We start from the raw sequence: 27,798 nt of genomic DNA on the forward strand, positions 1-27,798 counted from the left end.
AAATTTTATCTTGAAAAAGTTGTAGAATTTTTTTAATCAAAAGCAAGAAGCATAAGCTTGCGGTTATTAATAAGCTGCTTGTGGTCAATTTTTTCGACAAATTTGTTGCGTAACATTTGTTTGGAAGCAATTAATTCCAAGCCTTGTTCATATGCTTTCGTTCCTAGCGAAATGTTAGAATTAGAAATTGATAGAAAACGTTTAAATTACAATGAACTTGAAATTTATGCCATTTTCGAAAAAATCCAATTTTATGCAATTTGGGAATTATGCCCTTTGGGAAGTTACCCTTAAACCTTTTGAGTTTGAAGAAGAATTTTTGATTGACACTTTTTGCTAACTTCAACTGAATTTCATAAAACTGGATCAATAGGATTTTAAACCGCTGGTATATCTGAAAATTGAAATCCTGTTTCAAAATTAGAAGTCGATCACGTTTTTCGTGAAGTTTTCACTTTTGCTACTCAAAAATGGAGTTAATTTTCCTTTTAACAAAGAATTTCAAAGTAATAACCATGTTGCTTAAATGCTTTTTGAATTTCAAGAAAAATTTGTGATTGAAATTTATTGGCTAATTTTAACGTAATTTTAGAAAACTGGATCAATAGGTGAAGCTTTTATTCCGCAGGCAAACTTGAAAATTTGAATCCTATTTCAAAACTAGAAGTCGATCACGTTTTTCGTGACCTTCACATTTTTTCTGCTCAAAAATGGAGCTTATTTTCCTTTTAATAGAGAATTTTAAAGTAAAAACAAAATGACTTCAAGACTGTTTGGATTTCAAGTATTTATAGTGGATTTTTTTGTAACTCAATTTTCAGAAAACTGGATCAATAGGTTAAGTTTTAATTCCGCTGGCAAATCTGAAAATTTAAATCTTATCTGAAAATAAGAACTCAGTCACGTTTTTGTAACCTTAACACTTTTGCTACTCAATAATGGAGTCTATTTTCCTTTTAACAAAAAAATGAGCGTGAACAAACTTTCTTTAAAAAACATCACGACCTATATGAGATTCTTCCCTACGTCCGTCGACTCTAAATATCATCAAAATGGGTCGAATGTATATAATAAGAGGATAATTTGAGCCTTTTAATTAAGCTGTGAAAACGTTTCGAAGCTTCTTTTAGGTCCTACTTGCGAATAAAAAACTTCAGAATTTAAGAAAAATTTTTTTTCAAATAATTTGATCGTTTTTTTATTCATTTTTAGAAGAAATTTGTTGTTGAAGATGCCTAATTTACTATTTCTGTCATATATCAAATATGACTAAACTCTATGCTTTCTTTCGATTTATCCCGTCACACTATGGACAAAAATTTCAAAAAAAAAAAAAACTTAGTGGTCGAATCATTTATTGTCGCAGAAGCTGTGCGAAATATTCGACGCGTTATTGATAACGAAAACTCGATTATTTCTTGCTGAGGTTTACTTAATGTGACTCAAAATAATTCGATAGATAGGCAACTGGTGTCAAGAGTAGCTACGAGATAGCTACGAGAGTAGCTATGATCAGCATCTCGTACGAGATGATCAAAGATCAGACTCTGATAGCTTCGTAGATTAATCTAATTTTTTCCATCTCTGAGGCCGGAATTAACTATTGTAGAGTCATACCTCATAATATTTTATGGGAAAAACTTCTTAGCGGTTACAGCTGGCTCGAATTTTTGCCTTCCTAGCACAGAATGTTCGTATTGACTGCTGTTTGTTACCAATTTCAACACTAAGCAGAAATCATGTCAGATCTCACAAAAGAACCAACAAAGTTCAAGAATAATGGTACCAACCTTTAACTATTTACATTAGGAATTTTATTATTTTTCAATCATAGGTACTTGTGTCGCACCTACTTCTCGTCTCAAAAAGACCCCTCCAAAATTTTCCACGGGAGCAAATCAGACTCCATCCAACTCACCCTCTACTCCACCAACACCCCCTCCCCCAGCATCCACGGATCCATTGTTGGTGACAAGCCGAGACAAAAGAGAAGTCGCAAGTCCATACTGTCCATTTTTAAGTGTCAGGTGGGTACTCGCGAGCAGGTTTCGATATTAAATATTTTAAAAACCAGATGAAAAAATCAGCTTGTCAATACTTTACTTTCATACCATTTAGCCCCATACCAAAACGATTTTGTAAACCGTTTTTTTTTTTTAATTTTAAAATCAGAGGTCGACCTTAATTGCTTGAGATAATCAGATTTTTCTTAACTTTTGTCATAAGATAAACACCAAAGCGTTTTTCTACTTTCTTGAAAAAAAAAAAACACCAAAGTTTCATTCACACCCGCCCCTGCCATCGGATAAAATAGCTTGCCCAACTACGTCCTGAGTGCGCTGTCGCTATGTCAGCTTCATTTCTAAGAACTCGTGTTATGCATGATAAATAATGTGTTATGCAAAAATAAGAAGAACCTTAAATTTATGCTCATAAAAAGGTTGAACATAATTTTTGAAGTTTCCGGCCTTTTTTAAGTGTCCGATCCCAACTGCAAGACATTGACTAATTATTTTTTTGAACACAATTTTTGTAAACATCGGAGCATTTAAATTAACTTTTTTGGCATTTAAGATGGCATAAGTAAATGGCATTGAAGATGCTGTATTCCCAATTACTCGACCAGTTTTTTAACTCCTAATAAGCCCAAAGAAAGGTTTTCAATGTGATTTCAATAGTTTTTAATTTCAGAGACGGCGTCGCAGCAGGACTAGACAACAGTCCGTCCGGAACTTCTGGAACAACCGGATCCCATTCGAGCCACTCAGATGAAACTGACATCCAGCCAATCTTTTGCTAACTTGATACCATCAGTACTATTTTGTATTTGAATAAAAACCCTATTGAATAATGTTTTGCTTGATCTTCAAATTGAAATAGAAGTTTGCATCTTTTCTGCTGTTTTAAAACTACCATGAAATTATTGAAAAAATTATTTCATATCTATCGAAGCACTTATTTCAAAAAAAGCCAAGTTTTCGCGTAGGTTATGCGTTGAGTTAGAAATGATGTACTAAACTAGCTAAACAGCAGGTAAAAAACAGACATTAAATTTATTGGGACTTATTGGGAGCCCGACAGGTTTTTTTTTACAAAATAGACCAAAAGTTTTTGATTAAATCATTGGTTTTGTTTTTAAGAAATCATAAATTTATTGCGCAAAAAAATAGCAGAGCAAAAACCAAATTTGATATGAACCCAAACATTTGAAGAATGGAGAAAACTTTATATTCGGGGTGTTTTAGTTTTCAACGCAAAATCAGGTACCCACAAGTATCTAGAAAAACAGGTTTAAAGTTTTTGATTTTTCCTCTAAATTCGAGCGAGAAAAACGAGCCGGAAAGCCTATTTCGTTTTTCAACCAAAAGAAGATGCCACAAATAATCATGAGAATAGTAAGAATGATATATCATATTAAAGCCCTTTTATCCCTGATTTGAACCGACATCAATTTTTTTGAAGTTGTCCCAGTGACGAGAAAAGCAAGCGAGCGAGCAGACTTTTTATAGAAGGATAGGTCATGAAATTTCATTTTTACTCAAGTAAAATGATTTTTTCGAGCTTTTTTTAGCGCGGTCTCGGGAATAAAATTTTCAGCAATTCAAAAAGAAATACCTGCAAGAAAAAATAAAAACAAGTTATGATTATTTTAAAAACTTTTTAATTATTTTTTTGTTAAAAAAAATAAAAACAAGTTATGATTATTTTAAAAACTTTTTAATTATTTTTTTGTTAAAATTAACATTTTTTTGATAAAATTAACGCCCAATTTGCCTGTTTTATGGCGATTGTCGAATATGCCTAATTATTGGGCTTTTGTCAGATCCTTTTATCACACCACGCTCAAAAAACTACACTAGTTTGAAAAAAAAACTTTTTTTTAAGAATATGGTGGGAACCTTGTGTTCTAGCCTTGTTAAATCATTTTTTATTTATAAAAACCCACTCAAGTTCAACGAACACACCGGTAACTCAACGATATGTTTATATTTTCGAGTTTTTGAAAATCACTCAACTTACGCCCAACAGAAATAGGTAGCTTTCATTGCAATTAACTCGAAATTCAGTTTGGGAAAAAACATTTGAGAAAAAACAGCACAAACTTCATGGTTTGAAACACTCCATCTTTTAAACATACCAAATCTGCTTACTCATCTAATTTGTGTATTAACTGTTTTAAGGCTCTAAGTGTTCTGTTCTCTAACAATTTAAGTGATTTTGATTTGACCAGCCCAAGAAAACGTTCGTGGACGATAAAATAAATTGAGTCGAAGGGATTATGCAATTTTTTTTCTGTTTTGAGTGCCTATTACTTAATTCTTAAAGCTTAATTTTCCCTACGCATTAGAAAGGAAGGCCCTTTACAACATTTCTTCTCAAATGGATTTAAGGGAAACATGACAGCTCGTAACAGCACACATCTCTGAATGTTCTGACTGACCTTTAAAGGGTCTCAAACAGTTCTTGCTAAAATTTTTTGAATATTTCTAAGTCGTTTTTTTTTCGCCCCATTATAAAAAAATATAATCCGAGTCGTATAGGGAATAATATGACCGATTAGTTTGCCTAAATTCAATTTCAAATTTGTTTTCAGTGCCGGATAATTCGCATTGCATAAATAATTAACGGCGCCCAATAATTTAGTCCAAGATTATGGCCAAATTGGCAATTTTTACACCCACAGAAATTTGCCAGAAACGATTGCACATGAAATATCATTTTGATTCTCAGCTAATTAAATCCATATCTTCATCGGAATACCATTCGTTGAAAACTACTTTTTCTATCACCAAAAATAGTCTAAATAAAAAAACGACTAATTGACTCTTAACTGATACTGGAAAATTCGACTGTTTGAACATCAGACCACAAATTGGAACTTACGTTCAACAAAATGGCTATCGAAAAAAAACTAAAATAAACAGGAGTCCGTCAAAAACAGGAAAAACGCTCCCCAACAACATATTGCGAATAGACGTAAGAGTATTTCAATATGTCACACAGCCTTAATAACAAAATACTTTTTGTGTAATTATGCATAAACTAATTCAACAAAATAAACTCGGTGGACTCCCTCAGGACTCCATGAACATCGCCGCTTCGATTGGCCCACTTCAAGACAAAACTGGAAAGATTTTGAGACAAAACAATGCAAATATAGTCAACAGTGTTGGTGAATTTGAAAAAACCAAGAAAAGTCAGTTATTTATGAAATTTCCAAAAACAGCTTTGCAAAATTGTTTCATCATTGACCTTTTAATTGAACTAACCAATCATGTTTGAAACACTCCATCTTGAAACACTCCATCTTTCAAACATACCAAATCTGCTTACTCATCTAATTTTCGTATTAACTGTTCCAAGGCCCTAAATTTTTTCAAACGATTTAGGTGATTTCACAAACCCAAGAAAACGTTCCTGGACGATAAAATAAATTGAGTCGAAGTGATTATGCATTTTTTTTTTGGTTTTGAGTGCCTATTACCTAATTCGTAAAGCTTAATTTTCTCTACGCATTAGAACGGAAGACCCTTTACAATATTTTTACTCAAATGGATTTAAGGCAAACATGACTGCTTGTAACAGGACACATCTCTGAATGTTTTGACTGACATTTAAATGGTCTCAAACAGTTCTTGCTAAAATCTTTTTTGAATATTTGAACGTCGTTTTTTCTGCCCCATTATAAAATATTATAATCCGAGTCATATAGGGAATAATAAGACCAATAGGCTTGCCTAAATTCAATTTCAAATTTATTTTCAGCGCCGGATAATTCGCATTGCATAATTAATTAACAGCGCCCAATAATTTAGTCCAAGATTATGGCCCAATTGGCAATTTTTACACCCACAGAAATTCGCCAGAAACGATTGCACATAAAATATCTTTTTGATTTTCAACTAATTAAATCCATATCTTCATCGGAATACCATTCGTTGAAAACTATTTTTTCTATCACCAAAATTAGTCTGAATAAAAAAAACGACTAACTGATTCTTAAAGTACAATGGAAAACTCGACTCTTTAAACATCAGATTACAAATTGGAATTTAAGTTCAACAAAATGGCCATCGATAAAAATAACTAAACAGGAGTCCGTTAAAAACAGGAAAAACGCTCCCCAACAACATATTGCGAATAGACGTAAGAGTATTTCATTATTTCACACAGCCTTAATATCAAAATTCTTTTTGCTTAATTATACATAAATTAATTCAACAAAATAAACTCGGTGGACTCACTCAGGACTCCATGAACATAGCCGATTCGATTGGCCCACTTCAAGACAAAACTGGACACATTTTGAGACAAAACATAGCAAACATAGTCAACAGTGTTGGTGAATTTGAAAAAACCAAGAAAAGTCAGTTATTTATGAAATTTCCAAAAACAGCTTTGCAAAATTATTTCATCATTGACCTTTTAACTGAACTAACCAATCATGTGCGAACTGAATCAAAACTATAAAAAGCGCACAACTCAAGTTGAATTTCAATTCGTTCGCAAATAAAGAGCACAACGTTATATGACAACCAGAAATAAAACAATACTGCTCGTATCAGGGCGAAGCCCTGTATGTTCCGACTGCCTTTCAAGAATTTTTTTGTGAAATCATCACCCCAAACGCCATATAAAGTACAAAGTAATAAATTCTTCTCAAGCTTACGCGTTAACAGCGCGAAATTTATCGCGCGTTGGTACGAAATTGGTCAAAAATATCAATCTTTAAACCTTCATAACTTTACAAACAATGATCACAGGTGAAATATTTTTTCAAATTCAAGCTCAGGACAACAATACCTTTTGAATGATATAAAGAAACTGCCGTAAAAAATGGCTAGTTAGATTTTCGAAATTTTCCTGAAGAAAAAACCACCCCGAGCACAAATATTCCGTTACGAAAGTCGGAACAATAAACACGAAAGAAAACGAATTAGCAAAATATGGAAAGCATTGCAGCCGACGCTGCACCCGATCAAAAACGATGGAAAAAATAGCGATTTATTATGTACTTATGTCCACGAAGTAATACGTAAAAAACTCAGGCGATACAGCGCAAGCATAGCACTGTAAACTAGCAGACATAAACTAAGACGGAAGTCACTAACTCGATATACCATAAGCCAAACTCATTTAAGCAAAAAAACAAGGTTATTTAAGAAATCACAGTTGAGTAACTTACAAAATGACAATGACTATCAATTAATCAAGTATAGTTAAAACATAGGCGCTACGCGCAATACACCGAAGGCATAGAAACTGAAGCAAAAACCAAACAACTTGAACAACTAATAATTGAAGAATAACAGTTCTAGAACAAAAAATCGTACTAATACATGTATACACCAAAATTTTGCTATATCGAGAAAGAGCCTGAAATAACAGTTCTAGAACTAAAAATCGTACTAACACATGTATAGGTTAAATTTTTGATATATCAACGAAGATCATAAAATAACACTTCTAGAACTAAAAATCGTACTAACACATGTATACACCAAAATTTTACTATATTGACAAAGGGCCTGAAATAACAGTTCGTGAGCTAAAATCGTACGAACACATGTATACACCAAAATTTTGCTATATTGGCAAAGATCATGAAATAACAGTTCGAGAGCTAAAAATCGTACTAACACATGTATACGTCAAATTTTTGCTATATTGACAAAGATCATGGAATAACAGTTCTAGAGCTAAAAATCGTACTAACACATGTATACACCAAAATTTTGCTATATTGACAAAGATCATGGAATAACAGTTCGAGAACTAAAAATGGTACTAACACATGTATACAATAAAATTTTGATATATTGACAAAGATCATGAAATAACAGTCCGAGAACTAAAAATCGTAGTAACACATGTATACACTAAAATTTTGATATATTGACATAGATCATAAAATAACAGTTCGAGAACTAAAAATGGTACTAACACATGTATACGCTAAAATATTGCTATATTGACGAAGAGCCTGAAATAACAATTCTAGAGCTAATAAATAAATGAACGAACAAACCAACAAATGAACGAACAAACCAAAAATAAATAAACATAAATAAATAAATGAATAAATAAATACATACATGAATAATAAATAAAAGCAAAACTAAATGAAAGAAAATAATTAAATAAATATAGCAAAAAATATCAACGAATAAACAAAACACACCTGATAAATAAATAAACCAATAAATCAATATAATAAATCAATACATAAATAAATAAATACATACATAAATAAATAAATAAATAAATAAATAAACGCAAAACTGAAATGTACAAATAATTAAATTAACATGAAAAAATATATATCTCATGAACAAATAACCAAACAAACAGACCCATAATATAAATAAATGAAAGTAAATGAATTAAATAAATACACATACATAAATAGTAAAAGCAAAACTAAATGAAAGAAAGAATAATTAAATAAATATAGAAATAAATATCAACAAATAAACAAAACACACCTGATAAATAAATAAGCAATAAAAAAATCAATCAATACATAAATAAATAAATAAATACATAAATGAATACATAAATAAATAAATATATAAATAAATAAAAGCAAAAGTGAAATGTACAAATAATTAAATAGACATGAAAAAAAATATATGAACAAATAACCAAACAAACAGACCCATAATATGAATAAATGAAAATAAATAAATGAAATAAATACACATACATAAATAATAAAAGCAAAACTAAATGAAAGAAAGAATAATTAAATAAATATAGAAATAAATATCAACAAATAAACAAAACACACCTGATAAATAAATAAGCAATAAAAAAATAAATCAATACATAAATAAATAAATAAATACATAAATGAATACATAAATAAATAAATATATAAATAAATAAAAGCAAAAGTGAAATGTACAAATAATTAAATAGACATGAAAAAATATATATGAACAAATAACCAAACAAACAGACCCATAATATGAATAAATGAAAATAAATAAATGAAATAAATACACATACATAAATAATAAAAGCAAAACTAAATGAAAGAAAGAATAATTAATAAAATATAGAAATAAATATCAGCAAATAAACAAAACACACCTGATAAATAAATAAGCAATAAAAAAATAAATCAATACATAAATAAATAAATAAATACATAAATAAATACATAAATAAATAAATAAATAAATAAAAGCAAAAGTGAAATGTACAAATAATTAAATAGACATGAAAAAATATATATGAACAAATAACCAAACAAACAGACCCATAATATAAATAAATGAAAATAAATAAATTAAATAAATACACACGCAGAAATAATAAAAGCAAAACTAAATGAAAGAAAGAATAATTAAATAAATAAACAAAACACGTGATAAAAATAAACAAAAATAAATATGTACATACATAAATTATAAATAAATATAAGCAAACTAAACATAATTAAATAAATAGAAGAACAGATAATTAAATAAATAAAGATGAACAAATAAAGAAGCAAACATACGCAATCACGTGACATAGCGCGATATAGTCCAGCCCACATGATAATTGATAACTGTGGACGTTATTTGTCGACACTTGACAACAGACAACATTAAAAAAAAACCCGTTACACGATACCATAACACCTTGACTAAAGTCTTCGGTGTAATTACTTGTATCAAAAGAAAATTCAATCTTTAAAGAAAAAATATTTCGATGATTTAGAAGGTATGCCGAGCAGAAGCAGGCAAACCTTAGTCCGAAAATTCAAGTTTTCCATAAAAAAATTAAATTTCATCAGATCGAAGAAGAGGTACGGTCGAGACTGGAACCCTGGACGTTATATTCTGAAGTTGGGTGGTTTAATTCTAGACTAAGTGAGAAAAGGCCTGAAGGATGTTGACTTTACATAATAAAGCAAGGTCAAGTTCTTAGCAAGAAAATTAAACTCAACTGGACGCTTCAAATCGTTAGATAGATTTATAATTTCCCCCTTACAATTCTACTGTAACGAATTGTTGCCTCAACAAAACACCACAGTTCAGTTCCCAAAATAGGTCTGAAAAAAAAAACAGCAATTGCATCACCAACGATTCTCCTCGACGGAAGATTCAGCGATACCTTCGTATCCTGAATTGCCTATATCAATGATTATACAATTTCCGGCCATCTTGAATCAAATTTATCCTCGAATTTCGATAAGACGAAAATCTAAATGGCTATGGGGGCGCCTTGTTTCAATCATCAAAGGAATTTTTTTTAACCTAGACTTTGATACACTAAAACATGGCCAAATTCTGCCGCAATGTTTTTGATACGCATGAAAGTCAATTTTTTGATACGCATGAAAGTCAATTCAATATCATGAACTATCAGCTGTCAAGAGATTCACTTTCAAGAGATCTGCTTTGAACTACGAATTTCGACTGAACGTGTGAAAAGAAATTAAAAGATTAGAATAATGAATTGAAGAAAGTACACTCTTCAATATACATTCTACTACTTTTTTGAAAATTTCACTGAGAGTGTATGCGAAACAAGAAAAAAATGATAATCTAAAGAAAATGATGACTAAAAGGCATACTCAACTTTTAACTTTTCCATAAAACTGTTTGTTTTTCATGTTCGAGCTCATTTCAACAAACCTTTTCAAACCCGACACCAAAAACGATATCGATTTGGCCATGAGCGCTGCCAATATAACCCACACGAGTCTAGGTTACATTTATCTCATCTACATATTGATTCTCATATTGCATTTTGTGTAAATTTGTTGATTACGAAGCCCGATTCGCTGAAGTTTGGTATGATTGTAGATATTTTACCCCAATCAATTTGTTTTTCAACCTTTTTGTTCACTGCCTTAGATATATTAAATCAGATAAATTTACAGGACTTATTTTTTTTCAATGGTCCGCCAAATACATGCTGCCATAAAAATAAGACGAACTTTTCGGTGAAATCTTCTGTGCTCAACTTGATTTTCAGTTAGTTAAGCTTCAGCAAGACGTTGCTTTTTCAATTCCCGCTGACATTCTGGGTTTCAAACGTTAAAAATTCCCAAGTTGCTTCGATGATTTAGCAAAAATGCTCACGATGATTAAAAAAAACCAATTCATTGAAAACTTCTGGTGAAATACTACCTTTTTTTTCATTTCTATCAAATCATTCAGAAACACTTACGGGACTTTTCCGGTGCATTGCTCCTATTTGTCAATGTATAAATCATATACTTTTCGTCTGACCACTCACAGGGGGTGTGCCGGAAACATTTCCTTGACAAAGGTGTTTTTTTTTTCCTGAGGAAACCCAATGTGCCATATAAAAGACCTTTGTAGTCGGAAATTGGAACATAAATGCCGAAATAATTCAAGTGCCGGACGAAACTGATCGTTTCATCTTTGGGCTTGAGGCCAAATTACGACTATGATATTGGATGACACTTATCACTCACAATCTGATTCAACAATCTATGCAAAAACAATTGTTAGCTGCGCTAAACTCGAGGCAATGATAAATACTGCTTATTACCCAAAGCAGTTTTATTTGAAACAATAATTCTTTTTTCACTTTTTGTTTTCGGGTCTTCTTTAAAAACTATTTATATTATACTATCAAAGTTGGTTAGTGTCAATGTCTAGTTGAAAAGGCACTGAAACGCTGCAAAGATCGAGAAAGCCTACTTTAAACTTTAAAATTATCAAACTTTATTACATTATTAATTGTATCAATCCGAAATCATTACGTAGTTGTTTCAAACCCTTTTTTTCATCGTCTTTTAATTTATTTTGGTTGCCTTTTAATCGAATTATTTGTTCGATTTTCGGCCGATTTAACAGCTGGCATGGTCACATCGAAAAATATACAAAAAACATGGATCGCTTTCCTCAGAACAAGAAATGAAACAACAATAACCGATAGCTTGATTCCATTTTGAAAAAAATCACTAAATCAATTTTTATTAGTCTAATGCAGCCTAAAACTTATGTTTTGTTGACCTTTATGTTCTAAGGCTTTTTTAGAATGTTTCATTACCATACAATGTGTAAATTTTATATCGAGTAAAAAAATTCAAGAAAAAACAAAGAAAATTCAATAATCTAATTTTCACTCACCGCCACGCGCAATACAAGAAGTGCTACTAGTATTGAATTTGACAAACTATTATTGTTCCGACTTTCGTAACGAAAGTAACCGAATATTTGTGCTAGGGTTAGTTTTTTCATCAGACAAATTTCGACTTTTAACTAGCCATTTTTGACAAGAATTTTCTTGTATCATTTAAAAGGTATTGTTGTCCTGAGCTTAAACTTAAAAAGATAGTTCTCCTAGAAATATTTTTCATGAAATTATGAGGGTTCGAAGAGTACCATTTTGGTCAATTTGGGACAATTAACGCACGATATATTTCGCGCTAGTAACGCGTAAGCAAAAATTTAATCCGTCTTAGAAATCGTTCTAAATTGGTTGAAGGAAGCTGAATTGACATAATTGATTTGATACTAGGAGCGAAATTCATCACTTTGTACTTAATATGGCATGTGGGGGATGATTTTCACAAAAACTCTCACATATTTTTTAAATGTATATTTTATTTTTATTACATTTAATATTAAAAAGTTATTTTTGCTCCATAGACCATAAAAGGTAGACGGAACATTCAGGGCTTTGCCCCGATAGAAGGAGCCTTGCTGTTTTGAGTTTCGAAAAAATTGAGGAATATATATGCTTGGGGTTCTTTTTATATTTAGACCAATTTCTGAGAGAAATCTAGAGTGGGGCTCAAAAGCCTGCGTGTTTTCCCAAAATTTCTCCCAAACGGGTGAGTAACGCATTATCCTAAGCACCCTCTAAGCCTGCGTAAACTGCTCGTTTAATACTTTGAACGCACTGATTATTAATGATGAAGAAAGCGTAATCCGTATTATTATCCCCGCACAAAACTATTCTGAATTGAAATTAGGAAAGCTGAATTGGTCATATTATAGATCCTACTTTGATGAAAGTGACGGAAAATTTGTGCTCGGAGTGGTTTCTTTCTTCAGACAAGTTTCGATATTTTAACTAGCCATTTTTGACTGAATTTTTTAACATCATTTGAAAGGAATTGTTTACCTGAGCTTAAATTTGAAAAGATATTTTACCTGGTATCATTTTTCGTGAAACTGGGATAATTAACGCATGATAAATTTCGCGCTATCGAGGCGAAAGCGTAGATTTAATACGTCTTAGAAAACGTTCCAAATTAGTTGAAGGAAGCTTATTTGCCTTAATTGGTATGTTACAAGGAACGAAATTCATCACTTTGTAATTTATATGGCGTGCGGGGAGATGTTTCACAAAAACTTCAAATCTTTTTTAAAAAAAAATATTTTAACTTTAGTACATTTCTTTTCTTCACGTTATTAGTGCTGCATAGACCTTAAAAGAAAGTCAGAACATTCAGGACTTCGCCCTGATATGAGGAGTCTCGTTGTTCTGTGTTTCTAAAGTAGTGAGGAATATATATGCCTTGGGGTTCTTTTTTATTCAGAACAATTTCTGAGAAATTGTAGGGTGGGGCTCAAAAGCCTGCGTGTTTTCCCCCAAAATTTCCCCAAACGCGTGAGTTACGAATTTTCCTAGAAGAGCTTCAAGCCTGCATAAACTGCTCGTTTAATGCTTTGAACACACTGATTAATAATGATGAAATCGTAATCCGTATTATTATCCCCGCACGCATAACTATTCAGCATTGAAATTAGGCAAGCTAAATTGGTCATATTATTGATCCTTCTTTCTTCGGACAAGTTTCGACTTCTACGTATCAATTTTTGAATTTCGGATTTAAAAAAATCATTAGGTATTGTTGCTCAAATTTAAAATCATAAGCTCAAATTTAAAAAGATGGATCACTGGTGTTTGTTAAGTTACGCGGGTTTAAAGATTGCCAGTTTGGTACAATTAACGCGCGATAGATTTCGTGCTTTTAACGCGTAAGCCGAAACTTCATCCGTATGGGAAATCGTTCCAAATTGAATCGAGACAAGCTATTTGGTCTAATGAATACTTTGCTAAAGCGAAATATATCACTTTGTACTTCAAATAGCGTAAAATTTTTAGAAGGTGATCCATTTTGGAAATCGAACACTATTATTCAAAAAACAGTCGGAACATTCAAGGTTTGCCCTGATACGAGTAGTCTTGTTTCCTTATACGACTCAAACATTTCACTTAATAATTGATATTGACAGTGCAGATTTTCTACTCTATCAAAATGTTCTTTACCAAAAGCTACTGGAAACCACTGAAAGACGATCAAAACATTCAGAGTTTTGCCCTCATACTTGTGCATATACTCCATTTGTTTTATCTTGACGAAAAAAAAACTATAGTTAGGGCGATCGAGCTAAATTATCAACATGTTTCTAACGAACTCGAGTAGTGGTGGTTTGTCAATCATGACTCAGCGACAGAGCATGTTTTCAGTTTTTTCTCTCATCTTAATGGTCGAGAAACGTAGTATAATTCAACTTCGAGCTGAATGGAGTCTTTTCTCGTTTCTTTTGGCATAGTATATACATACCATTAAGCAAAGTAAATGTAAACTAGCGATTTGATTCATAGTTTATGCAAGAACAGAGTGGTTGGTATATCTTCAATTTCTACTATTTGTGTATGCGAAGCATGGAAAAATGATTCCAAAAGGTCTACACAATATAAACATTTCTTTCTTGTTCTCAGCTATTTGATATTCATTCACGCATTCACTCTTCAGATCACGTGAAAAGAAACGCTACTTCGCATAATTTATTTTGGTCACGTGTTACAGTACAAGTTGACCGCACGTTCATTTGACGGCTGTTTTCATTTGCTAGCAGGGATTTTTAGGCATTATTGAAATTGAAGCTTAAAATAAGGGGGAAAGATTCCCCGATATTTTTCGCTTATGTGAAAGCTTATTCCACTATTGTGTTGTTTCTTTCAAGAGCTCGATTAAGGAAAACTTAGTAAAAGCCTCAAGTACTGAATGTGCTACAAATCAACTCAAATATTCATGTTGAAACATTGGAAAAACAAAAGATGGAAAAATAAATAAATTTGAAAAATTTGCGTAAGATCGAGTAAAAACCCATATTTGTGAAAACAATTTTGGATCTAAAAGGAATATCCCGCGTTAAAATATCCCGCGAACAACAACAAATTTCACAGTTCAACAGAGGTTAATCAAAAACAAGTTCAAATGAAACAGCTTCAAAAAATGTTCAGTTAGGCGATGGGTCTGTGAATCGAAAGTGCCTAGTGCCTCCACTTAGCTTGCGAGAGCATTTAGCTCCGTTTCGCTTTGAGTACTTTAGACTCATTATACGAAATGTTGTCAACAAGAGAGGAGTGACTTGTTTTAGTTTCACTCTCTTATTATGTTCGTATGGCGAAGAAAAGCTAAGAGGTGTAGAGCAGGAGGCACTCACATTGATGAACAGCTCAGAACAGATTGAGCACTGCAGTTCACTCTCCAACATCTCCAGGCACTGCTTCACTTTAGCCTTCTCCTCTGTCAACTGGGAATCCCGGGTCCGCAGCTCACTAGTCAGGGACTCTTCCCGCGCCTCCAGGGACTCCAACTCGTTTTTCAGTCTGGACTCTACCTGGACTAGGTGTCTGTCGTACTCGGCACACACCTCCTCTCGCACCCGTACCCTCATCGCGGCCAAATCATCGTTCTAAATAAATACAACTTAGGACATTCGCATTTAACTTTGTTAGACTCGAAGCGGATTATCGTCGCTTCATTGCTGTGATTTTCAACTTCATTTTCATCGCTATTTGAGGTCATATTTTCGTAGAAAGATCTTTATAACTTCGGAGACATAATTGATCTCAAAACAGAACAAATAAAAAGAAGACAGCGACTGTATCGTTTATCATGATACGAAGAACTTTCGGTTTATACTTGGATCTTCATTGCGGTTGGCGATTTATATCGAAGTATTTTCGCAAAAAAAATCTTGATATGAAACCAAGCATTGCCAATTCACTTTAATAGAATGTTTAGTCAATAAACATACAGTGGGTTTGACTTGTATTCCATCTCCTCCGCTCTTATCTCCTCCCACTCCTTCGTGCTTCTCAGTTAATGTTTCTTGTTTCTCTTCTATCGGCTGAGGAGTTTGTTGTCTTCTCTTCAGCTCCAGTATCCAGTCTTCTAGTAAATTCTCTCTCTCCTTCTTCAACTTATTAGCTACCAGTTGACTCAGAGTCCGGTTGGTTCCCCCGCCGCTTGTACTGCTACTGGTCCCTACTAATACTGTGGACCCACAAGGTGGCGCCCAGTCGCAATTGATCTCATAGCCCGGAGACATTTGCCATATTGGGGAACTAGGAACGGTCTGGGAAGTCCTCAACTTCTTGCTAGGTCTATCTCTCTCCCTCTCTCTCCACGCTTCTAGCGCTGCACTAGGACTAATTTGACCTCCGAATTTACTTCTCAACAATCGTCCTTGTATGTCATCGCTCTCAGATTGTAGCTTATGTTTCATTCCGCAATGTGTGTTGGAGCTTGTGATGTCTTGCATGACGCTGGAGCTACATGTGGCTTCCATGGTCACTTTTTTTGGATGGAAGGAAATACTTGATGCACTTGGACTCGCGATCCTAAAACCATACATGTTTTATACGGTGTCTCAAATTCTGTTGACGGAAGTGGAGGCTGAAAACTGAAGAAATTGTTTTCCAATTGCTATAAAAATCAAATACCTACAACATAAGGAGGATTCGTGATATTCGGGAGGCTCCATTTATTTTCTCATAACCAATAGATAGAACCGAGGAAAAAACGTTGGTCAAATATAGAGATGCAAAAGTTCCCTGATATACTGAAACACTTTGTTAAAACTTTAGACCCAAACAACTTGCATATCCTAGGAGTAATTAGGCACTAAGAAAAACACCTCTCCAACATTTGCTATAAATTCTCATTAAAAAAAATTACCAAATACTGAATGCAAAAAAGAACTTGCAGAAAAACCAAAAAACCTCTCAAAGTTAACTTTTAAAAAACCCAAAAACAACAAGCTTATCAAATATGAAATTGAAACACAACGTTCTGATAGCTGGATAACAGCAAAAATAGAACAAAAAAATAAAGAAAACTGCAAAAAATCACGATTTGTTGAAAAAAATTGCTTATATATGGAAACGACACGCTATGCCATCAACTTGAATCGATTTGAAAAAAATTGATCAGTGCTAAGCACAGCAAACCTGTTTCAACGCATTTATAGATTTTACAAAAAATCAGAAAACATGCATCCCAAAAAAAATGAAAAGTTGAAGCCAAATTTTTAATATTTAATTTTTTTTCTTTTCTAACAGAAAGTGCACAAATCATCAGGAGGCAGCACACATGCTTACTAATCAGTCATTAGCAGAGATTTAAAAAAATCTTCTCAAACAAATACTGTAAGCTCAGGTTGCGGAACAAAAAAAATGACGAGCCACAAGAGATATCTCAAAAATAGGGTTCGTTCATTATTTATTCATTTTTATGCATTGCACGAAAAATTTCAGTACTCATCGAATTGTTAAAACAATTAACTGAATTAAATCTTGCATCGCATACGGGATCTATAAATTTGTGGCAACGAGTTTTTGATGGAAGTTTTTAGTAGTCAGAACTTCAAGTGTATTCTTTTTTGTTTGCTCATGAATACACCGATCGATAGGCAGCAAACTGGCATTTTTAATGTTTTTCCACGATGTGCTTATTTTGAGTTCTTTGAACAAAAATTGAAAGCTCCCCTTCTTGAAAGCGAAATTAATGCACAGAGGCGAGGCGGAGCTTCGCACCACCTGTGAGACAACACAATCATTAAAAAAAATGAAAAAAAAAACTTGAAAAACTAATGTGAATCGAAATTTTCGTATGTCTCGATGAACTACATCTGGGGCGCAACTAAAGCAGATGGTACTTAATAGATTTTTTTTTAAAAATTTGTTATACTGATGCGGTTAACTGAATTTCTCACATTGAATTGGTTATACTGACGAAATGCGTAATTTCAAAAATTGGATTTTGCAAAAAACAAGTTGTTTCTCTCCAAAAATAAGCGAGAAGAGGGATACTTTTGAGACTTCGGAATTTTCACAAAAACATAACAGTTCTTACAAAAGTTACGGCGTAGGCACTTCTGCAGGAAAAATTTACGCAACCGATTCTTTCGGTTGAACTTTTCATCTCAGATTGGTTAGGGTAGTTTTTGGGAAAATCCAGTAAGTTTGTAAAAACGGTCAAAATTCAAAAAATTAACATACCAAAAGCCGTTTTACGGCTGAAAGCAGGTAGAGTAATTTTCCAGTGAAGGAAAAAAATTTTTTTTAAAACTTTGGTTTGGCAGGGTAGTTCGAGAACAGTTTAAAAAACTGTCAAAACATCAAAATTTTGATTTTTCCGAATGCCATAATTTTTTGTGTCAAAAAAAATTGGGCATGAGTGCGTATGCGACAGAGCTTCTCATAACTCGTTCTTTGGATTGAACCCAAACCTCAGATAGGGTAGGGTAATTTTAAGTACAATTCATAAATTCATAAAAACTGATTTTCTGAGTACGCTAATTTTTGTGTTAAAAAAATTGTTAGTGGCCGCTAATGCAAAAGAGCCTCCACTATCTGTTATCTCCATATCAAAAAATTCAAAAAACGGTCAAACAAAATCAAAAATTTCTAAATTCCGAGGGCCATAATTTAGTTTGTAAAAAAAGTTTGAACGTAGCCGCTTATGGAGAGGACATTTTCAAATCCATTCTATTCATTGAAACGAAAATCTAAGATTTGTAGGCAGTTTTTGAGAAAACGAAAAAAACCAAAACTATCGGTCAAATATTCCCCCCACAGACCCGCAGGCTGTAGACAAAAGGGTAAAGCAAAAAGAGACCAGCGTGTAGACGGCCTTTCTATGAATACATCTTTATTGAAAATCGGTAGAAAGGTTTCTTGGAAAAAAAAGTGATGAAATTATCGAAAGCGTCTCAAAAAAATCCCAATCCCATACATTTTCATAATACCTGTTTTTATCAAACAGGAAGGAAGTCAAGGCAATTATACCAAGCAAGACATTTGAAATTCAAATTAGCAACTGAACAAGATTTACGAAGCCGAAACAAGGCCGAACATTTTTCAGCAGACCGCAATGAGCTAAAAAAAATGATTTTGTAAACAAAACTTTTAAAAGTTTCAAGTCCCCCTGAAACTACCCTGTAGTGAATAGTACCCACCCAGTAGTTAAATTTTAGTTTTCATGAAATTCAGCGAGTCAGCTGCATAGCAACATCATAAATGATTTAAATGACTTTGTTTAACTAGTTGCTAGTCCAAAACTTAGTCAGCGGAAAGTTTCAGCAGAAATTTGGTGGCCGTGGCAGGGCTTTAGCCACGGTCTCTTGCCGTCCAAAGTATGGGCGTCACCTTTGCACCAACTTATGTGAACAAATAGCTTGAACTTGAATACCACATTTCGAACGACAGACCTTTGGACGGTAAGAAAAATGTTTTCTGGAAACAAAAGTCTGGTTACCCGATTACAAGACACTTGCTCTACCATATTGAAAAATTTATTACCAATTGTTTGGCACCGATTTCCTACCATTTTAAATAAACGGCGAAGTAGAAATTGATAATGACGCTACCATAAATCGCGTACTCACCTCAATTTCTAATACTTCGTTAATCCGAGAATTAGGAGAACGCAAACATTATTTGTTCATCTGAAAGCAAAATTAATATTTAAACTCAGTTGCTTGACAATCCAAAGCAACTATTTTAGTGCACAGTTCGACGGTATGTACCACCAGACGTTTTATCTTTAATTTAATAACCGAATTTTATTCAAATATCCAAATAAAAAATAGATTAAACATCAGCACAATTTTTGGATTGACAAAACCGCATGAAACAAAGGAAAACAAAGAAACAACATATTTTGGTTCATTTTTTCGATGACTTCATAATTTCGGATAAATCAATCAGATGGTAAAAATTTCCCTGTGAGGCTAGAATCCAGGGCTCCTTCGAATGACTAACAACAGATGTAACAGCTGCTGTTTCCTGAAACGCAAACTCAAAGCTATAAATCCATGTTCACTTTCAGTTTAACTTTATTTCTATTGTTCGAATGTATTTGAAAGCTTACTTGTTTAATTTTTCCACCGTAGATTAGCATACAGTCGATAAGATTCCATACGCAAAGACCTCCGTTTTCAGACCCACTCACTACTAGTTTGTCGTCAACAGCAAAAGCACATTCTAACTTGTACTTGGCCGAGCTGCAATCTGCGTATTCATTGAATAACCCTCCTGACATTCTGTCGAACAGCTTAATAGTCGAGTTGAGTGCTGCTAGCAAAATTAACTGGTTTTCACCGCCAAATCGGCAAAACGTAAGCTCGTCGCCGATGAAGTCAGAAATCAACTGACCAAATCTGATATCATAAATTCGAGAACTTTTATCAAGGGAGGATGATAAAATTTCATAATCGGATGTATCGATACATGTTACCGCATCAGATGCATCACTGAGAGTTTGCACGGCCGCGTTTGATTTAGATCGAGCGTCCCACAACTTGATTGTATTGTCATCAGAAGCCGACAGCATCAGTGACGAATCCGAATTGAACCTGACACAATTGACTTTACTCAAATGCTCTGAACAAAGATGAGCTTGGTAACCGAAAAATATAATTAAATATTCTCGAAAGATCAAATTTTAACCTAAAAATCTTCTCTTAATGACACCAGTTATGACGTCATAAAGATACACTGCTTTGTCGCCTCCGGCGGAGAGGATTTCAGAATTATCAGTCGAGGAAACAGCATCAAGAACATCCTGACTATGTCCTGAATATGACTTAAGAAGAGCCCCAGTCAACGGATTCCATAATTTAATTGATCGATCATTTCCAGTAGTAATAGCGTATTCGCATGCGTCATTGTATCTTATTGTTCTGATCACTCCATGCGGAGTTTTTACAGTCCGGAGGATATTGAGCATTATTTGCCTTGCACGAGATCTAAAATGATACAAAATCTGCCAAAAACAAAACAGGAATAGACAGTTGCTGTGCACGTAGCACAGAATATTCCAAGAATATTCCTAAACTACAAAAAAAGTTCAGTAATGTTCAATAATGTTTTTCAATAATCTTCATTTTTCTTTGCGTGGTGTGATTAACGAATCTGAACTATTTTTTTTTCTTTTCAAGGGTAATCAGAAGGTCAAAAGTATCATAGTAACCGAGGTTACAGTCATGAGTCCCTTCATCATGTATTCCAGTCAAAATCCTTGGAACTTTTTAGATATGGAAGTGATAATGATAAAAGAAGATGACAAGTGTTCAAGTCCTTCTCAATTAAAATCGATACGGGTTACGTTTCTTCAATAAGAACACGCAACTCGACAAGAGATAATATAATATACAAGTGTTACAAGTAAAAAATTTCGTCGAAAGTTATTTTGTCATTTATTGTTACGAGTACGCAAGCGGCGTTCGCAATCTGTATTGCCAGGGAGACTAAAATAAGGCATTTCCGACATTCATAGCAAAATAGGCGTTTTGTCATACAGTTCTATTCGAAGAATCACAAATAATTTTTTTTTCGAATTTTAGTTTTTTTTTTCAAAGATGGCGCTAAAAAAATTTGAAAATTTATTTTACTAGCTTTTTCAGGACTTTTCTGGAAAATTTATGGCTTCTTTACTATTGAATTGCTACAACATTTCTATTATAAGTGTAACAGTCGCCTACTTGAGTCACATGTGAGGTTAAGAAAAAATCGCCAATTCGGAAGGTTCGCTGCTAAAAAAAACTCGAATCTGCTGAATCTGCAATTTGGTCCATTCTGGTCGAATGTCACATACTCCCCGGACAGTCCGGTCAATGTCCTCATTGAATCGCGCAATGTTCGTAAAATATGTACAGTGTCATCGAACAGAATTTACAAAATGCACGAAATTACTTTTATCCGCGTCATATCGACTCACTGCAGAACATAAATGGCATCATACTACATCACTATTGCCTTCAAATTCTTTCATTAATCTGCACACTGAGGATATGACCTAAGATAAAAACATCTGTTCCGACTTCCAATGTCAAGATCCTGATTAAAAAATTTTTCTCCTAGATTTAAAAGGTGTTGGTTTGCAGGACAGTCCTGCCAACCAACAAGCTAAAATTTATCTACTATGCTTGTTACCTTCGGAAATCTTGCTTGTTATTGTCCTGTATATTAAAACTAAGAAACCCTGTGGTTAGAAAGAACAATGAAACAATCTCCCTCTTCGAGAGATTACCCAAGCCTTTCATATCACCACAATGTGATCAGTTCTCCTAGTTGGTTAAAAACAATCATGCAGCCTGGAATGTTTAAATATACTCTTTACTCAAGCCTTTCTAAATAAATAGTAAGTAAGTGTCTCTAAAGCCACTTAACTAAAAATCAAAATACAAATTTTTAAATGCAACAAATTCAAAACTCAACTAAACGTTTCAGTTTTCAATTACAACTTGGTTGCTTGGTTTCTCAGATGAGTTTTTTCACACACATAAAACAATTCTGAGTTTCAACTTCTTCTTCATCACTCCTTTGTTTTTTTTTCTCGTTTAGAAGTTCTAAAACTTCTAAATTCTTCTAATTTCGTCTCTTTTTGTCTCTCGTCTTTCGGCCATTTGTCATTGTTCCATCTCTTCCTCCTGTGATACTGACTCTGCACTTTCAGTTTCTGTGTCTTGCAACACATCATTAGCTATTCTGACGCTGTTGGAAGCAGTCCTCCAACACTTCTGCTCTTCTACCCTCTGTTTGCAAGAAGGTAGGGGATCCACGTTTTTCGGACATTCTTGTTAGTCTCACACACTTTGGCACTGAGAAGGCTTGATCCACGATCGTTTTCGTACTCCTTACATCCACAGCTACGAAATGCACCGGGTATCTGCTCTTGCACATTGGAGCCAATCTCGAGCCCACCAAATATCGTGCTCCTGATGGTCTACAATAAGTCTCACTGTGTCTGATGTTCATTTCCGCCTCGATCGCTTCCCTCCGTTTTCCTATGTGTTTCTGCTCGGTTTGCAGAACTCCTGGGAATACTTCTACACTGATGGCAGTGACCATCTCATGTCTCTGTTCTAGACTCAATAGTGACTCTAAAGAACTAAACATGCTGTAGAATCCTAGTGCAGTCACTAGATTCACCTCGGTTCCTCCATGACAATCCGCTATCAGTTCCGTTTCCGTTCTTGCTTTCATCACCACGTTTCCAAACAATACCGTCAATTGCTTGTGTTGTTTCTCTTCACACAGTCCAGACCTCTACAAACGTGAACTTCCAGTCCACAGACTTCCGCCAGACAGCTACCAGGTTTGACCCAGTCTTCTGGTCCCCAGCCAGGCAACTCCACTTTATCTTCACCGTTGCTCATAGAGGCCGTTATCATCACATTATATATGATGTTAAAGTCACGCAGGTTACAGTCCACATTCAGCTCCCTCTGCACGTCTTGTGTCGCCCGTAATATCGAGTCAGCGTTGGGACTAGGTCACCATAATGGCCTCATCAATTCCCACACTGCCATCACGCTCGTTCTCAGTAATTCATCTGAGAATCCCAACCCAAACTCCACTCTTTTGTCGGATTTTGGTACGGAAGGTGCAGTCATCTCTTCTTTCAAGACCAGTCCCAATTTGATCTGAGGATTGGTAGCGCTCTTAATCGTTACAATTTTCGACGTCCGGCACCTTAGCAACACTGCCTGCTCGTAATCGAAGAATCACTTTCTCATGGGGCTGTAACTCCTCGTGTTCTTTCATATTCACCCTCATCGGTTTGCTTTGCTGCATATCCAGCAGTGCTAACAAGAGTAAGGCTTTCGCTCGCACATCGCCCTCCCTTAGCATCTTGACACAGGTGTTCAATGGAGGTACTGAAATCTGCTCTATCATGAATCGAATGAAACAGAGAGCGTCTCTCCGCTTCGCACACGCTACTGCTGCTCCCTCTTGGATTATCAGATCCCTCAGGTTCGTCATAAGGAAAACCTTCTCTTCTTTTGACCTCTTCCTTTCTTCTGAATCATATTCTTCGCGAGTCAGTCCCATCATGCACCAGGCAAACCTCAGTTGTAACTCGGTTCTCACGTAAGGTACTCTTACTCTACTCGTGAGAGCGTGTATTCTTGGCGCAGTCCTCATCTCTTCTTCGAAGTACCGTAACACCACTGCTTTCCATGGAAGGCTCACCAATTGCTCCATCATTTCTGCCTGTATTTCAGACGACGCTAAAGTCCCGTACGCTTTCTGCTTGAGGGTGGTGCCTTGCAACAATGTCTCCAGATAACCCTCCATGGCACTCTTGTCTTCCAGAGCCATCACATACCCTCTAGCCGAGTTTCGGTACTCCAACATCTCCATGTATCCACCGGCGGGTTCATCTATCGACACAGCCTCCGATACTGTCAGTCGGTTATACTCCACTGGTACTAGTTGTCCTGCGACACTTCTCTTTCCGTGATTCATGGCAGATGGCTTAAAGTCTTTCATTTAGCTCTCTCCACATTGGCTGAGTATTTCCAGTTCTAAGGTCGCTCCGGTCAGAGTGCGGTCACTCCTTTTGGATTTGTACCCTGTCCACTTTATTCCCGCCTTGAGAAAGGGTGGCACCATCGCTATATCAGTCAACATTTTATCCGTGCCAGGCAATCGATAATCACCTTGTCCCAAATCCATGACCTCTTCGACTCGTTTCCTTTTCGCTGAATTGACAGCTTTCATCGATATCTCCGAGTCCACCTTCGTCTTTCCTACTCTCCTCGGCATCACTCTGCTGCCTAACTTCATTTTCATCTCGTTGATCTTATCAATCACCAATTTCGATCGCGTCGTTCCTTTCCTGGTTCTTGACAGATACACCACCTCTTCTTTATCGTCCTGCGGTGTCATCTTGATGGGAGAGTTCGCTTCACTTTCATCAGTGGCTGAGTCAATCAACAACTCACTCAATCTATCTTCACACTCATCAAGTTTATCAAGGACTTCCCGCATCAACGGTCGGTTGAGACCTGTTTTCAAAATGGACTGGGTCCCATAGCTCTGAACTACTGTCCAGACGTCTTCCATGAACGCCACTCTGTCCAATCTACATCCCGTCCTACTTTCATGGTCTCGGTGATGTACTTCCCACTCCTCTTGGGGCAACGTTCCCAAGAAAGATACTATGGCTGAGCCCTCTATTCTTCTTCTTCTAGGTGATTCCATGAGGATTCTTTGTTCGTTACTTCTTGAATTGCCAAGAGAGCTGCTCTCCGGTAAATTCCGTTTCATTTCCATAAAGGCTGACGGAGGTTCCGGTGTCGAAATGCCTTCATCCGCTGGCTCATTCGTCTCCAACGTATCCGCGTTGTTCTCAAGATCTCTGAAGATATTGAAATCCAGGCCGGATACTCCTCCTGTCGATGCCCTGTCGTCTTCCCCACCAGCTTGATTTGCATCTTGTTGCATGGGTTCTTCGGTTTGACGACTTCCTCCCTGTCCGTCATCTCCTTCTGACATATCCTTCTTTGAGCTCGAGGGTCCTTGCTTATCATTGTCGGTTCCTTCCGGAAACTTCGGTATGATCAATGTACCGGCCGATCTATCTTCCTCTTCTCCATGGACCACTTTGATTTCCTCACAATCGAAGGGTGCTAGGAAGGTTCTCGTCTGTAGCGTTCCTACTATCGTCAACTCCGGTTTCACACTAGTCAGGATCAAGGAGGCCTCAGGCAGTTCGGTCCTGCCTCTCATCTTCATAGGCGCTAAGCCTAATCCCGCCCATTCCTCGTCAAATCTTCCAGGCTTGGGAGTCGCGGCGTTGCTTATTCGCCTTCTCGTCGCTCGATCCGTATAGGCAAATCGTGTGTACTGTAACACGGCGGCATTTCTTCCCACAAAGTATGTATCCATCGTTGCCACGAAATTCCCTATTCTCTTTTCATTGGTTTCGAATGCTCTCAACCTAGGAGTTTTTACCACGGAGACTGCTCCGAGCAACATCCTTCTTATCAGAGGGAATTCAGGGATTGCCTCTGCCAGCTTCTCGTAATCATCCCAGTCTTTCGTCTCTTCTCTCAATTTGTGATATGCTGCAGTGAGACGAGAAACTCTGATCATTTCACCATTCGTCTTGTCATAGGGTCTCAGATTCCAGAGCTTTGGAAACACCTCGATGTGCCCTCTCTCTACCTCTCCCATGCGATCACGGAAGTGATCGTCAAAGTTGATGACTGTCATCTCTGGCTCTGATATTTTCGAAAATAACAGGTATTCACTCATGAGCTCCCGCATTGTGTGCTGCTCACACCAGTTCAGTACACTACTGTCCACTGCTGATATGAGGTTCAGGTGCAGCACCGAACTCCTATACGCCTCCACCTTTACGCCAGGGAACGCAAACGTGACTGCTGGTCCATAGATCACTGTCACAAACTCCGTGGCTCCTCTGATCAATGCTAAGGGATCGGTTCTCATAGCCAAGCTCAGATCAGTTAATAGGGGCATGCCCCCCACATGTCGGCTAACATCTTCTTTTCTTTCGATAGTCTCATCTTCTCCCGTTCCAAAGAGATTTTGTTGTAAGAGATATTGGATAAGAGTGTGTCTCAGGTCTCTTATCTTATTCCACGAGTCCGTGGATTTCTTCATATATAAATTCCTCACTCTCTCTCTCATCTGCTCTGGACAACGTGTCAATTTCATTAGTCCTCCCAAGTTTCCATGGGTAATCGCAATCAATGTTACAAGCCCATCTAACCGCAGGATCTTGATTCCTTCGGTGAGCAGCATCGCCGGTCCTTTCACGAAACTCTCTGCTCCAAACGTCACGAACAGGGCTAGTAGTTCCACTATTGACACTTCCACTACTGCATGGAGGAATTCTTTTATCAAGTAATGAGAGACTTTTGGGTAGACTTTTACCAAGAAGGACGCGGTCCATCCGGCTCCCAACCCTTCCAGCATGCTGTCAAAGCCTTCCTGTCCCTTCATTTCCTGCGTCCAGAAGGTTTCCAGGGTAATCTGACACATTCTGTTTACACATTCAGCGGTCTTTTCTTCGGCATTTTGCGCCAGGTTCACCTCTTTCAACAAGTAGGCATGGATCTTCGTGATCATCACAGGGCCTTGCTCAAAAGCATCTGCACCCAATGCCGCTACTCGAGGACTTAGGTGTAGCCACTGGTTGGCTTCCGGCTTGGTTCTCAAAACCATTGCCTCCAAATGAGCTCTAGTCTCTTGGGAATTTTTCCTTCTCGCGTTTTCACCTGTCACTTCTATTCCCGGTCTATTCCCGGTTTCAGTTTGAGCTGTCGACTGAAATTGGACAGTTCCAACCCCAGCATCTCGTCCATTACTAACATGTGCAGCGCATGGTCCTTGAATCCTCTCATCGCGTCCGAGATATCTTACCACACTGCAGGTAGTTCAGCCCTGAGTGGCCTCAGGTTCTCCATCTCTATCATGCGATTTGGGGCTGATATGATCACATCATATTTCCCTTCCGAAAGCAAGGTCACGATCGCATACACGAATTTTAGTCCATCCGGGAGATATGCATACCCCGGAGACAACGCGAATACTACTCTCGGTGTCACCTTGGTGAACGACCCCTCCTTCGTCGCATCCACCACTTCACCCATCGACTCAAGGATATCTTTTATCGCTGGCCACACGGCATTCTCTGCCGTTGTAGGATCTCTGAGTCTGCTCAGAAAACCTCTACGGTGTAGATGGTCCTTGATGCAGCAA

General features: G+C 35.9%; 2 protein-coding genes across 5 annotated transcripts in view; both read right to left on the bottom strand.

Annotated features, from left to right (window-relative positions):
- Nucleotides 1-19,729, bottom strand: part of LOC134842364 (keratin, type I cytoskeletal 9-like) — a 70,664-nt gene extending 50,935 nt beyond the window's left edge. For all 4 annotated transcript variants that reach the window (XR_010162494.1, XR_010162495.1, XM_063858661.1 and 1 more), the window contains exons 1-3: nt 19,668-19,729; nt 16,035-16,620; nt 15,438-15,689 (exon numbers count right to left, since the gene is read on the bottom strand). Coding sequence is in view for 2 of the 4 variants with exons in the window: in XM_063858661.1 (XP_063714731.1) it covers nt 15,438-15,689; nt 16,035-16,568 (786 nt within the window). In the remaining 2 variants the exon portion in view is untranslated. The remainder of the gene's footprint in view (nt 1-15,437; nt 15,690-16,034; nt 16,621-19,667) is intronic.
- Nucleotides 19,730-19,849: 120 nt separating this feature from the next.
- On the bottom strand, nt 19,850-21,034 carry LOC134842218 (WD repeat domain-containing protein 83-like). The gene is made up of 3 exons (XM_063858452.1): nt 20,731-21,034; nt 20,153-20,664; nt 19,850-20,067 (listed from the first exon to the last, which is right to left on the bottom strand). The coding sequence occupies exons 1-3, from the start codon at nt 21,008-21,010 to the stop codon at nt 19,948-19,950; spliced, it is 912 nt and encodes a 303-aa protein (XP_063714522.1). The 5' UTR covers nt 21,011-21,034; the 3' UTR covers nt 19,850-19,947.
- Nucleotides 21,035-27,798: the final 6,764 nt, after the last annotated feature.

The sequence above is a fragment of the Symsagittifera roscoffensis genome, chromosome 3 (assembly GCF_963678635.1).
Source record: "Symsagittifera roscoffensis chromosome 3, txSymRosc1.1, whole genome shotgun sequence".
Taxonomy (NCBI): domain Eukaryota; kingdom Metazoa; phylum Xenacoelomorpha; order Acoela; family Convolutidae; genus Symsagittifera; species Symsagittifera roscoffensis.

Excerpts from the sequence above, each read along its gene's own strand:
- LOC134842218 (XM_063858452.1), bottom strand. The coding sequence starts at position 21,010 with ATGCTCAATATCCTCCGGACTGTAAAAACTCCGCATGGAGTGATCAGA. Across the intron at positions 20,665-20,730 it reads CATTAAGAGAAGATTTTTAG|AGCATTTGAGTAAAGTCAAT; the intron begins GTTAAAATTTGA and ends ATCTTTGTTCAG. Across the intron at positions 20,068-20,152 it reads ACGGTGGAAAAATTAAACAA|GAAACAGCAGCTGTTACATC; the intron begins GTAAGCTTTCAA and ends TTTGCGTTTCAG.